The 19,821-nt window shown below is 39.6% G+C and overlaps 1 protein-coding gene across 2 annotated transcripts in view; it reads right to left on the bottom strand.

The window, feature by feature from the left end:
* LOC110523463 (high affinity copper uptake protein 1) overlaps positions 1-19,821 on the bottom strand; it is a 23,600-nt gene extending 3,779 nt beyond the window's left edge. Inside the window, exons 1-2 of one of the 2 annotated variants that reach the window (XM_021602162.3) lie at positions 19,550-19,821; positions 1,944-2,088 (exon numbers count right to left, since the gene is read on the bottom strand). In XM_021602162.3, the coding sequence (XP_021457837.3) occupies positions 1,944-2,069 (126 nt within the window). In that variant the 5' untranslated portion in view covers positions 2,070-2,088; positions 19,550-19,821. Of the gene's footprint in view, positions 1-1,943; positions 2,089-7,331; positions 7,546-19,549 lie in introns of those variants that run through there. The other variant, XM_021602163.3, reaches the window with a different exon arrangement.

The following is a 19,821-nucleotide window of genomic DNA, read 5'->3' as shown; positions in this document are numbered from 1 at the left end:
TGCTTAGCCCCCTGCTGTACTCCCTGTTCACCATGACCGTGTGGCCATGCACTCCTTCAACTCAATCATCAGGTTTGCAGACGACAACAGTAGCAGGCTTGATCATCAACAACGACGAGACAGCCTACAGGGAGGGGAGGGCACTCAGAGTGTGGTGTCAGGAAAATAACATCACAACGTCAACAAAACAGAGATGACCGTGGAAACAGCAGAGGGAGCACCCCCCCTATGCACAGGACAGCAGTAGAGACGATAGAAAGTTATGTTCCTCTGCGTACACATCAAGGACAAACAGAAATGGTCCTCCCACACAGACGGTATGAAGGCGCAACAGCGCCTCTTCAACCTCAGGAGGCTGAAGAAATTTGGCTTGTCACCTAAAACTTGCGCGATTGTGAGCATCCTGTCGGGCTGTATCACTGTATGGTACAGCAACTGCACCGCCCACAACCGCATGGCTCGCCAGAGGACACTACCTGCCCTCCAGGACACCTACAACACCTGATGTCACAGGAAGGCCAAAAAGATCATCAAGGACAACATCCACTCGAGCAGCTGCATGTTCAGTACAGGTGCATCAAAGCAGAGAGACTGAAAAACAGCTTCTATCTCAAGGCCATCAGACTGTTGAACAGCCATCACTAGCAGAGAGAGGCTGCTGCCTATATACAGACTTGAACCCATAGGCCTTGAAATACATCCAGAGGTACATCTCCAATTCACTCAAATTACATCAATTAGCCTATCAGAAGCTTCTAAAGCCATGGCATAATTTTATGGAATTTTCCAAGTTGTTTAAAGGCACAGTCAACTTAGTGTATGTAAACTTCTGACCCACTGGAATTGTAATACAGTGAATAAGTGAAATAATCTGTCTAAACAATTGTTGGAAAAATTACTTGTGTCATGCACAAAGTAGATGTCCTAACCGACTTGCCAAAACTATAGTTTGTTAACAAGAAGTTTGTGGAGTGGTTGAAAAACTAGTTTTAATGACTTCAGCCTAAGTTTATGTAAACTTCCGACTTCAACTGTATATCTTGCATTAATCTTATACGTATTCTATACTATCTATTGCATCTTAGCCTATGCCGCTCTGACATTGCTCATCCATATATTTATACATTATTCCATTATTTTACTTAGACATGTGTATTTTGCGGTGGAATTGTTAGATATTACTAGTTAGATATTGCTGGACTGTAGGAACTAGAAGCAAAGTCTTTTCGCTACACTTGCAATAACATCTGCTAACCATGTGTATGTGACCAATAACATCTGCTAACCATGTTATTGGTCACATACACATCTGCTAACCATGTGTATGTGACCAATAACATCTGCTAACCATGTGTATGTGACCAATAACATCTGCTAACCATGTGTATGTGACCAATAACATTTCATTTGATTCAGTTCACACAGCAGAGAGAAATGTCAAGCAGGCCGTTTGAACTAGAGTTGAATTAAAACCATTCATCTGAATCAGATTTACAACTTTGTGAGGAGGTCGTAGGAAGTGCAGAGATGGGGCGATAAGCCTAAAAGCCTATTTATGGTCATTACAGTGTCTGCATTGAACATATAGCATTAACTGCGATACGGCCTCTTCAAAAGTCAGGGCATTCGTAATTCTTGCATTTCGTGGAGCAGAGCTGTTGTGGAGGAAGTTGTTAAGGGAGTGAGTTTGTGTTTATACAGGATGTACCGCCCCCACATACCATCAACCAATCATATCAATGAGGAGCTATACGGAGCCCTCAGAATTATGATCATTTTTGGGATGAGCACGGCGATGCGGTACAGAGCTTGACTTGGCCCCCGCAACTGCGTCACCGCCTCCGAACTGCATTGCTGGATCAAGCATAAGTACATCCCCACATTGTAACAGAGAGAAATTAGTGTGTGACTGATTTCTTTTTCAGAGTGCCAAGCCCACTCACCATCATATGGCCCCCTCCTCCACCTCCCCCTAGATGATCCTCGTGGGAGCCTGTGACCATGGGAGGAGCCATGCTGCCAGCCATTTTGCTGTGGTCATGGTCATGGTCATGGTTCGTGTGGTCCATGTTCGTCTCGAATGTAGTACTGCAAGAACCAGGAAATACAGACAAAAAAAATTGTCACGTATACTTCTCACCTTTACACACATTTGTCCATGACAGGTTGTTTTTGTTGTAGGTAGGCGATTCCAGCAGTATGAACATTACATTTGCACACAAAATCACATCTTAATGTTTCAAAGAATGGACAAAGCAAATATAAATGAAACGTTTGATGTGTGCGTCTACAGTACACCTTGGGTGTATAATCAAGAAAGCAGACTTCTAAATATTGGCATGTTGTAAAACGCAAATATGAAGCGTTATTGGTGTTACATGTAGGCCAAGCTTTTTCTGAACATATTAGCAAAAGTCTGAGTTTGTACAACATAGGTCAAAACATGGATATTCATTAAGGAGGAAAGGCATGTCTGAACACAAACTATAATTTGACATTTTCGATAGTACTTTAGAGAGGAAAAACAACCGTTATGGATGTTAGACTTTACATTTGAAAGATTTCATCATCAAAATGTATAACACTTTTTGTAATTTGGAACGTTAAAAGGTCCTGGTACTTCAGGATTGAAAAATGACATGTAGCTTTAATGGCAGTCATCACACCCTAACCTAAAAATATAGCCTTCATTTCTCAGAGCAAGAATAGACTGACGAGTTTCAGAAGAAAGGTCTTTGTTTCTAGCCATTTTGAGCCTGCAATCGAGCCCACAAATGTTGATGCTCAACTAGTCTAAAGAAACCCAGTTTTATTGCTTCTTTAAATCAGAACAGTTTTAAGCTGTGTTAACATAATTGCAAAAGGGTTTTCTAATGATCAATTTTAAAATTATACACTTGGATTAGCTAACACAACATGCCATTGGAACACAGGAGTGATGGTTGCTGATAATGGGCCTATGTAAGCATATGTAGATATTCCATAAATAAAATCTGCCATTTCCAGCTACAATAGTAATTTACAACATTAACAATGTTTAAACTATTTCTGATCAATTTAAGTGTTTTTTTTTTTTTTAAATGGACAAAAAAAAGGGACATTTCTAAGTGACTCCAAACTTTTGAATGGTAGATGTGTGTGTGTGTGTAATATATATATATTTTAATTACACACACACTTAGGTTTTTCAACTACTCCACACATTTATTAACAAACTATAGGTTTTGGCAAGTCGGTTAAGGACATCTACTTTGTGCATTTCCAACAATTGTTCAGACATGTTATTTCACTGTATCACAATTCCAGTGGGTCAGAAGTTTACATACACTAAGTTGACTGTGCGCCTTTAACTTATTGGTGACAGGGGGGGCAGTATTGAATAGCTTGGATGAATAAGGTGCCCAGAGTAAACTGCCTGCTACTCTGTCCCAGGTGCTAATATATGCATATTATTAGTAGTATTGGATAGAAAACACTCTGAAGTTTCTAAAACTATTTGAATGATGTCTGAGTATAACAGAACTCATATGTACAAACAATAGTACACAGGCAAAAACCTGAGAAAAATCCAACCAGGAAGTGGGAAATCTGAGGCTTGTAGTTAAAAAAAAAAACTCAGCCCCTATTGTAGATAGTGGGATATTAGTTGTTGCACTTCCTAAGGCTTCCACTAGATGTCAACAGTATTTAGAACTTTGTTTGAGGATTCTACTGTGAAGTGGGACTGAATGAGAGAGGAATGAGCCAGGTGTCTGGCAGATTGCCACAGGCGCTGAGGCACGGTCAGGTCACGAGAGAGTTAGCTCTCGTTTCATTGCTTTTCGACAGACATAGGAATTCTCAGGTTGGAACATTATTGAAGATTTATGATAAAAACATCCTAATGATTGACAAGTTTCTACGGGCTGTAACAGAACTTTTTGAACTTTTCGTCCGACGTTGAGCTGGACCTGAACGCGCTTTTGGATTTGTTTAACAGAAGAAGCTATTTAGACATGAATGATGGAAATTATTGAACAAAACAAACATTTATTGTGGAACTGCGATTCCTGGGAGTGCATTCTGATGAAGATCAAAGGTAAGTGAATATTTATAATGCCATTTTTGACTAATGTCGACCACCCAATATGGCAGATATCTTTTTGGCTGCTTTGTTGTCTGAACGCTGTACTCAGATTATTGCATGGTTTGCTTTTTCCGTAAAGTTTTTTTGAAATCTGACAGCGGTTGCATTAAGGAGAAGTTTGTATAAGAGTCGTATCTTTATCAATGTTTATTTCTGTAAATTGACCTGGCTCTCTGCAATATCACCACATGTTTTAGAACTACTGAACGTAATGCGCCAATGTAAACTCAGATTTGTTGATATAAATATGAACTTTATCAAACAAAACATACATGTATTGTGTAACATGAAGTCCTAAGTGTCATCTGATGAAAATCAAAGGTTAGTGATTCATTTTCTCTATTTCTGCTTTTTGTGACTCCTCTCTTTGTCTGGAATAAAATGGCTGTGTTTCTGTGGCTTTCGCTGTAAATCCTTTTTGAAATCAGCCACTGTGGCTGGATTAACAAGAATTGTATCTTTAAAATGGTGTAAAATACTTGTATGCTTGAAGAATTTTAATTATTAGATTTTTGTTGTTTTGAATTTGGCGCCCTGTACTTTCACTGGCTGTTGCGGGGGGTTCCGCTAGTCCTAGACAGGTTAATGTGACTGGATGTTAATTATTTGACATTGTGTTATTTCGCTGAACACTAGATGGTTTCATTTTATTATTGGCAGTGAAACAAGGCTACTCAGACGAGAAAAAAACATCACCCAAATGTATAGCCCTGTAGGAAAATCTAAACAAACTATTTGAAAATGTGAATCACATTTTTATTTGGCGTACCCCCGACGGCATTGCGCGTACCCCAGTTTGGGAATAGCCGGTGTAGACAAAGCAGATCTCTCCAGTAGGTGTACCAAAATATTCACAGGCCATTTTCTCAAAAGTGGTGTTACAAGTTCATCGAACTAGAATGGGGAACGTAATGCTGCTTTGAAAGTTGGAGTCTCTACTTTTATCCAATGTAAGAAACATCATTTCAAATGTTTCTACATAGGACCGAAACAGGGTGGTTGGTCACAGGATTGGCTGAAAAGCCTTTGAGTCTTGCCCTCCTACTCTGAATTGGCCAAAATTCATACACTTTCCTACTTTTCAAATAAAGCCAGAACTCTAACATATAGACCTCATTTGGAAATTCTTAACTTTATTTGCGCATGCTCAGGTTAACCTTCCCACAGAATCGCCCAAATTGGCCTAGGTATGCAGCTGTGCCAAACATGTTGCAAAAATTCATGTTTGAAGCTTCTTTTGAAGCCGAGACAGAAATCAGCACAAAAACAAACGCACCCCCCCAAAACTCTAAGGCCTAAGCAGCACTTTGTGACTTCTACTTATTCTCCTCCTGCGCAAAACATTCAGTGTCTCTCCTGCTTGATGAGGAAAGCAACCACCATTACATTTTCCAGGTGTATACGACAAATTTAAGTGAGGTCCAGGTCTGTGTTTGACTCTGTGAGCTTGAAGAGGGATGAAGGGGGTAACCACTCAGACTTGGAGTAGCCTGGTCCTGGGCTTGGCGCCGTGCCACCAGCACCAGCCTGAGTTCAAGCCCCAGATCCTCTCTAATGCTCCTGGGTTAGCACTGATTAAAAAGTTAACACCATAATTAAACAAGTCAGTCAAATTCTCCAAAGTGCCTAGTGTTATTACTTTGGAGAGATGGTGATTGTGAGAGGTGTTGTAACCATGAACCCCTCAACGTACTGTACTGAACCCACTGGTGGAGAATGCTGACTGGGGTGTATTGTAAATACTGGTTGAAACCATTTCCTTGGACATCAAGGACATGCAAAAAGAAGCACAGTATTCGGACTATGAACATTTGTAGGCCAAGATAACGATTGCAGCTTTGCCAGTTTGTAATCTAGGTATTGAAAATGCAATTCCTGGTAGTTAGGCTAATTATAGTTGTGTTTGGATGTTAAAAGTACCTAAATTGAGGAAAGCACATTTTAGGCTACAAACAGAACCACATGGTCCCAAGAACTGTGAAGCCAGTTTGGACCACTGTGTGCCAAGGCTATTTCATACACAGCTCGAGTCATCCATGTCTACTAGCCATGGCACCTTGAAAGCACCTTCACTCCCTACATGAGAGTGCGCAATCAATCAAGGTGGAAAAAAATGCTATTTGACTCTACCAGGACCATTACTAATTTAATGGCCAAACAACCAGAGGCCACATCCGTAGAAAACTGCCTTTATAACCCAATAAATGCCCACTTAATGGACATTAATGTTATTAAATTAGAGAAAAACATGTTACATCAAATGTCTGGGACACCCTGAGGCAGAAACCAATGACATCAGGGGACAAGGAAAACAGACATCGAGAATCAAAATGAAAAGACCCAAAATCACATCAATTAACCTGCCAGTCAAGGGCTTAATCCTCACCAAAAGAAACAGTCAACACGCAGGTAGACATTATGACCAAGTGCAACAAAATTGACCTTAATACTCAAAAACAGTGTTATGAAGACAGGCTATTCATAATGGGTGGTGTCCCTCTTAGAGTTAAGTCCAACACGTAAGTCTTCTTAGGTTTAGAAATAAACATTCCATCAAAGTCAACGTGAACCTTAAATTCTTATCAGTTGTTGAAAAGTCCAAAGCGAAGACCATTGTGCCCTTTAAAGCAAGACAAGAACAGTCTAAAGTCGTGTTACACAGCACTTTGTCTCTCAGAGTTCAAAGAACTGTGAATATAATCACACTCCACATGAGGTTATAAAAGCCATTGTGAAATGTTCCTGCAAGTCCTTGGAATCATAAACGTTAGAACTCTGATCTTTAACCAAAGCAAATCCTCAGTAAACTGTTTTGTACCAGAGTGGAAACTATAGTAGGCTACACAATGCTTGAAGACAGTTACAACAAAGAATGATTTTCATCATTCATGTAGATATGACTCAAATGACAAAAGACTGCTCTCACTCGGTCAAAGTACAGTGGGTAATAGTTAATTAGCCTAATTCCTTCATATATTAGCCCACTCAGTTGGGCTATACATAAAGCAGGAAACAAATAATTAACGGAGTCCATGCTTTTTTCCAGAACAACCAAAAAGATCCATTGGCGCATGCAAAGAAGTAAAAACAGCTGAAGTACATTTCATACAACAAGGAATGTACATTATTAAAATGGTAGCATAAACATTCTTGATTCGATAATTGATATGAAATTGTTATTCCAGTTTTTTTTTTTTTTACTTACCCAAATGTCTCACCACATGCAGAACTTCTGTTACAGCCAAATCAATGACAAGATACTTGTCAATGTGTGCGAGTGTTCATGCAACCCATCAATGTGTACAGGTGTGTAGTCTGATCCCGAGTGTGCTCGCCTGCTCGAGAGAGTGGGAAAGTGAATGCGTCATGCCGAAGTGCACTAATCTGCCTTCTCATGACTGTCCGCCTCATGTGACCATTCTGCCTCTCATTTCCTTTGATCCAACCAATAACATGGTGCCACCCCCCTCCCCAAAAATGAATGTAGCAACTGCGGATTGCCCCTTTAAAACACATCCAAAAACATACGTGCTGGACAAAACAGCCAACTGAAGAAATAATGGGATGTCCAGTCACTGTTGTTTGCTGCGCCAACAATATTTTATATTTTCTAAAAACCGAAATGGCTGTTTATGCTATCCCTAATGCAGTGAAAAGAAATGAAGCTAGCTTTATGGGACATCTTTGAGGGCAGAACCATTACACCTTTGTTTGTGTAAAACCGTCCTTTAACCAGACAAACAGTCGGTGGTCAATCCACATCACTTAGACTGTTAAACAAACAAAAAAACTTTCCTGATCAAAATAATTGATCATAAACTGAATGCTGATGCATAGAACACAACTAATACGCATGTTTAGCAGATGTTATTGCGGGTGTAGTACAGTACAATACTATCTAACAAGTAATGTAGAACAATTTCACAACACGTACCTAATACACACAAATCTAGGTAAAGGAATGGAATTAAGAATATTTAAATATATGGACGAGCAATGTCAGAGCAGCAAAGACTAAAATACAGTAGATTAGTATATACACATATGAGATGAATAATGCAAGATATGTAAACATTATTAAAGTGACTAGAAGGGATGTACGATAGAAAAATAAAATCGGTGAACATATCAGAATCGGACAATATTAGCTAAAAATCCCAACATCGGTATTGGCCCGATGTCTAGTTTAAAACCTGTTAAGGATATGGCAGACATATGCCCCCTTTGGAGAGATTGGGTACCCCTAGTAAACTGAAAAAAAAATCTGTCAAAAATTGCTAATATATGCAAGTAAAAATTATTATTGGATAGAAAACACTCTAAAGATTCTAAAACCGTTGGAATTATGTCTGTAAGTATAGCAGAACTCACAGGGCAGGCATTCTTCCAAACTAGTTTTTGTGGCCATGAAAGTTGGAGCAACTTTGACGTCATGGCCCCCACCCTTCCCAACCAGTTATGATTCTGGGTAGATGTCCTCTTTCAGTAGAGCTTTGAATCGTTCAAATCCCGCGAGAATTGACCCTATGGGAGTGAAATTAGTGCGTGCCACGAGAAAATAGGCTGTGCGTAGGGGCGCGAATTGGTCCCAGCCATTCCTTTGTTCCAGCACTCAAGAGAAGGGCAGACGATGGCCGATTGAATTGAAGTTTGTTTTGCGTGTCTAAAACATCATAAAGCTTGCTTCTGCACTTAGTTTGACCTGTTTAGTCGACATATAATATGTAATTTTGAAGTTTTGATGCGCAACTTTTCCGGACCAGAGGACGTTTTGGGTGCATTTCAGCTGATGTTATTAGCAGTAGCTAATACAAAGACGCAAGACTTGGAAACCAAACTATGTATTGGGTAAGTATGAAGCCTTCCAGAACATTCTGAACGAAGACCATCGAAGGTAAGGGAATATTTATGCTTAAATCTGTGTTTCTGTTGACTCCAACATTACGTAGAAATGTAGCTTGGAACTGAGCGCCGTCTCAGCATATTGAATAGTGTGCGATTTCTGTAACGTTAAAAATAAATCTAACAAAGCGGTTGCATAAAGAAGCAGTGTATCTTTCTAACTATATGTAGAACATGTATATTTAGTCAAAGTTTATGATGTCTATTTACGTTATCTTGCCGCGCTACCTAGATTTCCTGCGGGCATTTTTGAGTAATTTCTGAACGTGAACTCACTGTAAATGGACATTTATGGATATAAATGGCATATTATTGGGAAAAAAAAAGATGTACTGTGTAACATGTCATATTACTGTCATCTGATGAAGATTTTCAAAAGGTTAGTGAGCGATTTATTTTTTAATCCTGCGTTTGTTGATTGCATGTTTTGGCTATTCAAATGAGCTGTGTCTGGTGGTGGTTTTACATATATATGTGCTATGTTTTCGCCGTAAAACATTTTAGAAATCTGACTTGCTGGCTAGATGAACAAGGTGTTTATCTTTCATTTGAGCTATTTGACTTGTTAATGTGTGGAGGTTAAATATTTTTAAGAATATTTTTGCGTTCCATGCGCCGCCGTTTCAGCTGAACGTGGGAGGGTAGGTTCCCAGCTGGGAACCAATATCGTAGACAGGTTAATGCTGATGTTAAAAACTGATGTCAAAGGTACTGTGCATACCTATAGAACGTAGGTACATGACGTAATGACTCCACGTAAAATGTTACGCAACACGTAAGGTATGCTGTGTTGCACAGCATTCCTAACCTTGCCGACAATGTCAGCTGTGTGGATCAAGCAGTCAACAAATCGATCAGTCATTTGAAAGAGTAAGAACTTTTCAGCAAGACAACTCAAAGGCGAAATCCATTAACACCAAGATAATGGAATTCATTGCCCTTGACAATCAACCGTTCTGTCATGCGTGATTTTGGCTTTTCGCTTACTGGTTGAGCACCGGTACACACTACCAAGTGTGCTATTTTTCAGATGTTGCCCTAACGGAGTTAGACAGTACTAGTTTCAAAAATCACTGAAGTTGAAGACTTACATCTCCCTCACTAACTTCAAGCATCAGCTGTCAGAGCAGCTTATCGATCGCTACAGCTGTACACAGCCCATCTGTAAATGGCCCATCCAACCAACTACCTACTTCATTCCCATGTTTTTTTCTGCTCTTTTGCACACCAGGATTTCTACTTGCACATGCTCATCTACACATCTATCATTCCAGTGATAATTGCTAACTTGTAATTACTTCGCCACTATGGCCTATTGACCGCCTTACTTCATACGCACACACTGTATACAGATTTGTTTATCCAATGTTTTTGATGTTTGAGATTTTGATTATGTTTTACTGGCAATGGGGACATATGTAAATGCCAACAAAATCATGTTTTGGTCAGTGTGGTGTGTGTGTGTGTATCCTTTATTTAACTAGGCAATAGAGGTTGACCGATTAATCGGAATGGCCGATTAATTAGGGCCGATTTCAAGTTATCATAACAATCGTAAATTGGTATTTTTTGGCGCCAATTTTTTTACATCTTTTTTTTTTATACCTTTATGTAACCAGGCAAGTCAATTAAGAACACATTCTTATTTTCAATGACGGCCTAGGAACAGTGGGTTAACTGCCTTGTTCAGGGGCAGAACAACAGATTTTCACCTTGTCAGCTCGGGGGATCCAATCTTGCGACCTTACAGTTAACTAGTCCAACGCTATAACCACCTGCCTCTCATTGCACTCCACAAGGAGACTGCTTGTTACGCGAATGCAGTAGAAGCCAAGGTAAGTTGCTTGCTAGCATTAAACTTATCTTAAAAACAATCAATCACAATCATTAGTTATAACTACACATGGTTGATGATATTACTAGTTTATCTAGTGTGTCCTGCCTGGCATATAATCGATGCAACGCTGGGGGATGATTTAACAAAAGCGCATTTGTGAAAAAAGCACAATCGTTGGACTGTACCTAACCACAAAACACCAATGCCTTTCTTAAAATCAATACATAGAAGTATATATTTTTAAACCTGCATATTTAGCTAAAAGAAATCCAGGTTAGCAGGCAATATTAACCAGGTGAAATTGTGTCATTTCTTTTGCGTTCAATGCACGCAGAGTCAGGGTATATGTAACAGTTTAGGCCGCCTGGCTCATTGCGAACTAATTTGCCAGAATTGTACGTAATTATGACATAACATTGAAGGTTGTGCAATGGAACAAGAATATTTAGACTTAGGGATGCCACCTGTAAGATAAAATAAGGAAAGGTTCCGTATTTCACTGAAAGAATAAACATTTTGTTTTCCAAATGATAGTTTCCGGATTGGACCATATTAATGACCTAAGGCTCGTATTTCTGTGTGTTATTATGTTATAATTAAGTCTGATTTGATAGAGCAGTCTGACTGAGCAGCAGCAGGCCCGTAATCATTCATTCAAACAGCACTTCCGTGCGTTTTGCCAGCAGCTATTCGCAAAAACAGCGCTGTTTATGACTTCAAGCCTATCAGCCTAATGGCTGGTGTAACCGATTTGAAATGGCTAGCTAGTTAGCGGGGTGCGCGCTAACAGCGTTTCAAATGTCACTCGCTCTGAGACTTGGAGTAGTTACTCCCATCCCCGTCGTGGCTTTTGTGGAGTGATGGGTAACGCTGCTTCGAGTGTGGCTGTTGTCGATGTGTTCCTGGTTCGAGCCCAGGTGGGGGGGGGGAAGCTATACTGTTACACTGGCTATACTATAGTGCCTATAAGAACATCCAATAGTCAAAGGTATATGAAATACAAATGGTATAGAGAGAAATAGTCCTATAAATACTATATTAACTACAACCTAAAACCTCTTACCTTGGAATATTGAAGACTCATGTTAAAAGGAACCACCAGCTTTCATATGTTCTCATGTTCTGAGCAAGGAACTCATACGTTAGCTTTTTTACATGGCACATATTGCACTTTTACTTTCTTCTCCAACACTTTGTTTTTGCATTATTTAAACCAAATTGAACATGTTTCATTATTTATTTGAGGCCAATTGATTTTATGGATGTATTAAGTTACAAGTGTTCACTCAGTATTGTTGTAATTGTCATTATTAGAAATACAATTTTTAATTTAAAAAATTGTCAGATTAATCAGTATCGGTATTGAAAAATCATAATCGGCTGACCTCTAGTTCCTAGGCCATCATTGAAAATAAGAATGTGTTCTTAACTGACTTGCCTGGTTACATAAAGATTAAATAAACGGTGTACTTAAAAAAAAATATATATATTATTTTTTTTATCGTCCAAATCGGTGTCCAAAAATACTGATTTCCGATTGTTATGAAATCTTGAAAAATCGTCCCTAATTAATCGTCCATTCCGATTAATCGGTCAACCTCTAGTCTGAAACTGCAACTTAAAGTGGGTACAACTTCAGGGTTCACAGTAAACGTGAGCTGGAAGTTGCACAGCATCCCATAACATTTTAACATGTTTTATCATTCAGCCTACACTATCAGCCAATGTGGGGTGTTCAATGTGGGCCTACATTCCATGAGACTTTTGGGGGGGGAAAAAAACAAAAAACATGCAGCGCTTGACAATTACCTGTTTATCTAGGAGGTGACTGAAAATTGTTTGATGCAAGAAACCACTTTACAAAATAAATTGCATTATTCCCATACATTATTACAGAGAACAGACAAATGATGCTACCCTCTGCCTATTTGTATTTGTGTATATGTTATCGTGTGTGTGTGTGTGGAGGCATGTGTTCCTTCACAGTCCCCGCTGTTCCATAAGGTTCTGAACCAATTGCAATTTTCCTACGTCCTTTTTTGTGGCACCTGACCACACGAGATGTAGTTGAGGTTTAGGGTTTAGTGAATGATTTGTCCCAAATACAATGCTTTGAGTAATAGAAATATTTAGGACTAACTTATTTGTTAAGTGTTAAAAGCCGCACTTAAGTCTAACAAAACAGCCCCCCCCCCCAATCTTTCTATCATTAATTTCTCTCAGCCAATCAGTCATTTGTGTAAGTGCTGTGCTTGATTACTGTCCTTCTCTATAAGCATGCTGGAAGTTTGTCGTCAATAGGTTTACTTTGAAATAGCATTGTATCTGGTCAAACACTTTTTTCCAAAAGGTTACTACAGGTAGGTAACAGGCTGATTTGTCAGCCATTGGAGCCTGTAAAGGGGGCTTTACTATTCTTATGTAGAGGAATTACTTTTGCTTCCCTCCTGGCCAGGGGGCACACACATGCTAGTAGGCTTAAAGTGAAAATAGGGCAAATAGGGAGTGGCAATATCGTCCGCTATTATCCTCAGTAATTTTCCATACAAGTTGTCAGACCCCGGTGGCTTGTCATTGTTGATAGAGAACAATCAATTATTCGACACTAACTTCACAGAATTTAAAATTACAATGCTTGAATTTCATAATTTGGTCAGATATACTTGGATGTCTGTATTTGTTGCTGGCATGTCATGCCTAAATTTGCTAATCTTAACAATTTTAAAAAATCATGAAAGTAATTGGCAATATCAGTTGGTTTTGTTACAAAGGAGCCATCTGATTCAATGAATGATGGGGCTGAATGTGCCTTTTTTCCAAGAATTTCATTTAAGGTGATCCAAAGCTTTTTTTTATACCATCATTCATCTTTGTTTCATAGTGTAGTTTCTTCTTTTTATCAATTTAGTCAAATTATCTCAATTTGCAATAAGTTTGCCAATCAGTTGTGCAGCCAGACTTATTTTCAATTCCTTCTGCATCATCCCTCTCAACCATACAATTTTTTTAATTCAATCAACTGGGATTTAACAGTTTTTACAGTCATTTTCTTAAAACCTCTTAGGGCTAGGGGGCAGTGTTAGGAAGTTAAGATGAATTACTTGCCCAAAGTAAACTGCCTGTTACTCAGGCCCAGAAGGATACGCATATAATTGGTAGCATTGAGGGGGGGGGGGGGGGGGGGGGGGGGGGTCACAGGCCATTTCAATGCTAGTCTATGGGAGATACAAATAAATGTTTTTCCCAAGGTGTCTCTAATTAGAAAGGTAGTCTTGTTGCGCATGAGGTGCGCACTCTTCGTTATTTATCTTCCCTATTGAACATACTATTCTCAGTCTTTAATATCTAAATAAACAATCAAATTTGAGTACCTGAGGATTAATTAGAAACATTGTTTGACTAGTTTGGACGAACTTAAACTTTTTGGATTTGTTTGTATGCATGTTGAACGAGTGGATTACTGAATCAAGCGCACCAACTATTGGGATATAAAGAAGGACTTTATCAACACAAACGACCATTCATTGTGTAGCTGGGACCCTTGGGATTGCAAACAGAGGACGATCTTCAAAGGTAAGTGATTTAGTTTCAAGCTATTTTGGATTTTGTGACGCCTGTGCTGGTTTGAAAAAGTATTTTGATGTGGGGCACTGTCCTCAGATAATCACATGGTGTGCTTTTGCCGTAAAGCCTTTTTGAAATCTGACAATGTGGTTGAATTAACAAACAGTTAAGCTTTTAAATGATGTAAGACACTTGTATGTTCATGAATGTTTAATATTACAATTTTGTAATTTGGCACGCTTCAGATTCACCGGATGTTGTCGATTTTGATCCAGATAACGGGATCCGTGTGCTAAGAGGTTAATGGGTACATGCTTATTAGTAAGTGGAATAAGCAATTTCATAAATGTGTCGAGTGCAGTGCCTATTGGCTACGTAGCTTATTGAAGTTTGCGCTCAGCAGACCTGAAATTTGCTCAGTGACAAAACATTGAGGGAATATTGCATGTACAGTGCATTCGGAAAGTATTCAGATAACCAAATATGGAAAAATTAATGTTACATTACTTATTCTAAAATGGATTCAAAAGAATAAAGCTCATCAATCTACACACAATACCCCATAAACGACAAACAATAAGACACATTTTTGCAAATGTATTAAATAGAAAAAACAGAAATATCACATTTACATAAGTATTCAGACCCTTTACTCAGTACTTTGTTGAAGCACCTTTGGCAGCGATTACTGCCTCAAGTCTTATTGGGTATGAAGCTACAAGCTTCGCACACCTGTATTTGGAGAGTTTCTTCCGTTCTTCTCTGCTGATCGTCTCAAGCTCTGTCAGGTTGGATGGGGAGGGTCACTGCACAGCTATTGTCAGGTCTCTCCAGAGGATGTTCGATCGGGTTCAAGTCCGGGCTCTGGCTGGGTCATTCAAGGACATTCAGAGACTTGTCTTGAAGCCACTCCAGCATTATCTTCACTGTGTGCTTAGGGTCGTTGTCCTGTTGGAAGGTGAACCTTTGCCCCAGTCTGAGGTCCTGAGCACTCTGGAGCAGGTTTTCATCAAGGATCGCTCTGTACTTTGCTCCGTTAAATCTTTCCCTTGATCCGGACTAGTCTTAGTCCCTACCGCTGAAAAACCCTGCCACAGCATGATGCTACCACCACACTTCACTGTAGGGATGGAGCCAGGTTTCCTCCAGATGTGACACTTGGCATTCAGGGAAAAGAGTTCAGTCTTGGTTTCATCAGACCAAAGAATCTGGTTTCTCATGGTCTGAGAGCCAGATGCCTTTTGGCAATCCAAGCGGGCTGTCATTTGCCTTTTACTGAGGAGTGGCTTCCGTCTGGGTGCTCTACCATAAAGGCCTGATTGGTGGAGTGCTGCAGAGATGGTTGTCCTCCTGGAAGGTTCTCCCATCTCCACAGAGGAAATCTGTAGCTCTGTTAGAGTGACCCTCGGGATCTTGGTAACCTCCCTGACCAAAGGCTCAGTTTGGCCAGGCAGCCTGCTCTAGGAAGAGTCTTGGTGGTTCCAAACTTCTTCCATTTAAGAATTATGGAGGCCACTGTGTTCTTAGGGACCTTCAATGCTGCGGACATTTTTTGGTACTCTTCCCCAGATCTGTGCCTCAACACAATCTGGTCTCGGAGCTCTACGGACAATTCCTTCGACCTCATGGCCTGGTTTTTGCTCTGACATGCACTGTCAACTTATATAGACAGGCGCGTGCCTTTCCAAATCATCTCCAATCACTTGAATTTACCACAGGTGGACTCTAAATCAAGTTGTTGAAACTGCTCAATGATGATCAATGGAAACAGGATGCACCTGAGCTCAATTGAGTCTCATAGCAAAGGGTCTGAATAAATCAAACCAAAGTTTGTCACATGCGCCGAATACAACAGGTGTACCTTACACCTTACAGTGAAATGCTTACTTACAGGCTCTAACCAAGTGCAAAAAAATGTATTAGGTGAACAATAGGTAGGTAAATAAATAAAACAGTAAAAAGACAGGCTATATACAGTAGCGAGGCTATATACAGTAGTGAGGCTACATACAGACACTGGTTAGTCAGGTTGATTTGAGGTAGTATGTACCTGTAGATATGGTTAAAGTGACTATGCATATATGATGAACAGAGAGTAGCAGTAGCGTAAAGGAGGGGTTGGCGGGTGGGACACAATGCAGATAGCCCAGTTAGCCAATGTGCGGGAGCACTGATTGGTCGGCCCAATTGAGGTAGTATGTACATGAATGTATAGTTGAAGTGACTATGCATATACGATAAACAGAGAGTAGCAGCAGCGTAAAAAGAGGGGTTGGGGGGGGGGGGGGGGGGTTATGTAAATAAGGCATTTCCGGCTTTTATTTTTAATACATATGCAAACATGTCTAAAAATCTATTTCCGCTTTGTCATTATGGGGTACTCTGTGTAGATTGCTGAGGATTATTTTTATTATTCTCACCTCCAGCTTTTAAAAACATGAATTAAAAGTAGGTCAAAGGTGTCAAGGCCGACATGCACCTTTTATGAAAGGTCAGTTTATAAAACTGGCTCATAACAATCCCAACCAAAGATGAGTGACTGAATCAATTATGAAATATGCAGTAAATAGCACAGAGTACAAATGTAAGGAACCAAAATTAGCATTGAGACAATTACCAACAAAACATTCTATGATTGCACAAACTGAAACATTGTCGTTAGACATGATAATTCAATTATTTAGTGAAGACTACAATTTACTCAAGTGTGTGTACTATGGCTGGGAAATGCCAGGGAGCTCACGATACATGTTGTGAATCTCACAATTTTATATGTATTGCGATTCGATGTTCCAACACCATATGTTTGCTGCAGAGGGACAAGAGAGCCATGTTTTGATCAGTCACTGAAATTAAAGTGCTGCTAACAAATGGGCTACCTATTTAAAAAGATGGTAACAAACTAGTTTTGGTGCAGGTACAGCAAACTAATGCAAAAATAATATTGCGATATCATCAAAACGATAGTAAAAAATACTGCACTGTAAAATATCACAATCAATGACCCCACATAATCAAGTAGACCTAAGCCTAATCCTTTCATGTTTAACAGCACACCACTTACCACATGTTGCCCAACATGCTGCATAATTGCCAGACATCAAACACATTCCTAATGAATGCACAAGAGCCACTACTTGAGGCAAATACAGTAATGTAAAGGGTAGCTAGCTAGTTGCTTCACAGGCTAGCTAAAATAATAAATTGGCAATGTAGGCCTACATTCCATCTTTTAAAGCCTGATAGTGTGGAACAATACAGGTTGAGGTACAATAACCAAAAGGTTGCCAATTCAAACGTGATTTTCTCCATTACATTCTGATCACACTCATCATTCCATCTTTGATTTACAAGTGTTTAAGCCTTATTTAACTGTACCTGTCATTTGTGTTATCATTCCACTGCTTTGTGTATTATAAATAGCAGGAATCTCATATAGGACCATTCATGGAATAGAATGGTTGTGTGTGACCCAAATGGTTTCAGGAAATCTGCAAAGGAGTTCCAGAAACAGATCAATGGCTTTTTTTGTTTTCAGGACATAAAACGTTCTCATTCTCAACAACGGGTTTACTTTACGGACAGACTTATACTTAGGTTAGTTAATAAATGCAGTAGGGGACAACTATATTTGACTAGGTCTTAAATTCCCCCCGCCAGGCTTAACTGACCCGCTTAGAATTTGAAGTGGATTCTTAGTGATTGTTTGGATCTTGATTATTGATTGAAATAATCAAGATCAAAACAATCCATTTCAAATTCTAAGGAGGTCAGTTAAGCCTGGCGGAGGGAATTTAAGTCAGTCAAATATAGTTGTCCCCTACTGCCTTTATTAACTAGCCTAAGTATAAGTCTGTCCGTAAAGTAAACCTGTTGTTGAGAATGAGAAGCCTTGCCAGGCAAACAAGTTTCAGTCACATCGGAGTGATGCCAATGAGAAAGAGGGCCAACTACAACAGAGCTAGAGGACAGCCTGGCCCATTGGATACTGTCACCCTGTCCTCCTGATACACAGAGACAATAGGGCACTGTTTCCCTCAGACCCACTCAAACATTCCTCCAATCCACATATCTGAGAGTAAATGAAAATATGACAAAGCCAGTTATGAGTTACTCTGTTATTCCAGAGCAATCTAATAGAAAGTTACATCAAAAAGATGGAAAGGCAGATATTGATGAACAGCCTCTTAATCTCTGAAGACCATAGATGTGTGCATTGGGGCAGTTTGCCGTGGCTGTCAAGTGCAATTTAAAAGCAGACTTCCCACAATAAAATTAGTGAGTACCGACCATGAGAGATAAAATAGATAACATACATTTATTCTGGTTGTCGGGTCTTGACCTTTTCTACTGTACTTTTGGTCTGCCATAAATAATTACCAATAGGTCATGGCACTTTTGGTCTGTAGGCACATTAAAATGTCCACTTTTCTGTTACAGAGAGGGGATAACTAATGGGTCGTGTTCCGAGATGGAAGAGGTCTACCGTAGTGCACGGAGCCTATAGGGGCCACAGTTGGTTACATGTTTCATCATCGCTCTGAAAAGGCTGCAATTGAATTAGCCTAAAACATTTAAGTAAGTAGAACGTACTGTTGCATATTTGTAGCCTTAAATTCCAGTTGTGCAATAGGGAATACACATTGAAATATTGAGTATATTTTAAGTTTGTGGTTGTGCTGAAGATGACAATTTAACAAGCATGACAATTTGATAACGGTCTTGATAGCCTAGCTACTTGTTTCAGAATAGGTAGAGCATAATGGAAAAGGGCCACGTGAAACCTAGCAGTGGAGAGATCAATTAGTCGTTGGCAACCAAACTGTAGCGTTTTGTGTACTGCAACTAGCGAATACAAAATCCAAGTGTTTCTCAACCACAACTGACTTCATGAAAATCATACATTCGATAAAAATGGGATGTCAATCGCCAGGATAGATATTTAGAACATTTGGCTTAAATTGTGAGATGGTTGAAGTTGCACGATACCTCAAAAAATATTTTGCTAGCTATCAAGTTAACTCCAGTACTTGCTAGACTACTAGCTTTGCCTCGTAGCTAGCTTCATACAGAGGTCAAACACAAGCGAGAGAGGATAGTCTGGGCATGCACGCGCTTACCTCACAACATATAGTGAACTCGGTTCCAGCGGGATTTTCTTTGGTCTCAATAACGCACAACCGAATGATTAACTATGAGCTTTCAAATGAACGTCCAGATTCCCGTTTACTCTACTGGCAAAACGCCGACAGCACACGGCACACTTAAGTATAACAACCACAGCAAGATGACTTTTGACAAACCAGGAAAATGTAGACGTAGCACGCATGTTTTCGTATGGTAGCCAATCAGACGACCGTTCAGGGCAAGCATTTCCGCCGTCACTAGTTAC

This window comes from Oncorhynchus mykiss, chromosome 5 (genome assembly GCF_057628025.1).
Source record: "Oncorhynchus mykiss isolate SJ-2025 chromosome 5, ASM5762802v1, whole genome shotgun sequence".
Taxonomy (NCBI): Eukaryota; Metazoa; Chordata; class Actinopteri; order Salmoniformes; family Salmonidae; genus Oncorhynchus; species Oncorhynchus mykiss.
This window is presented reverse-complemented; position numbering and strand designations above follow the sequence as displayed.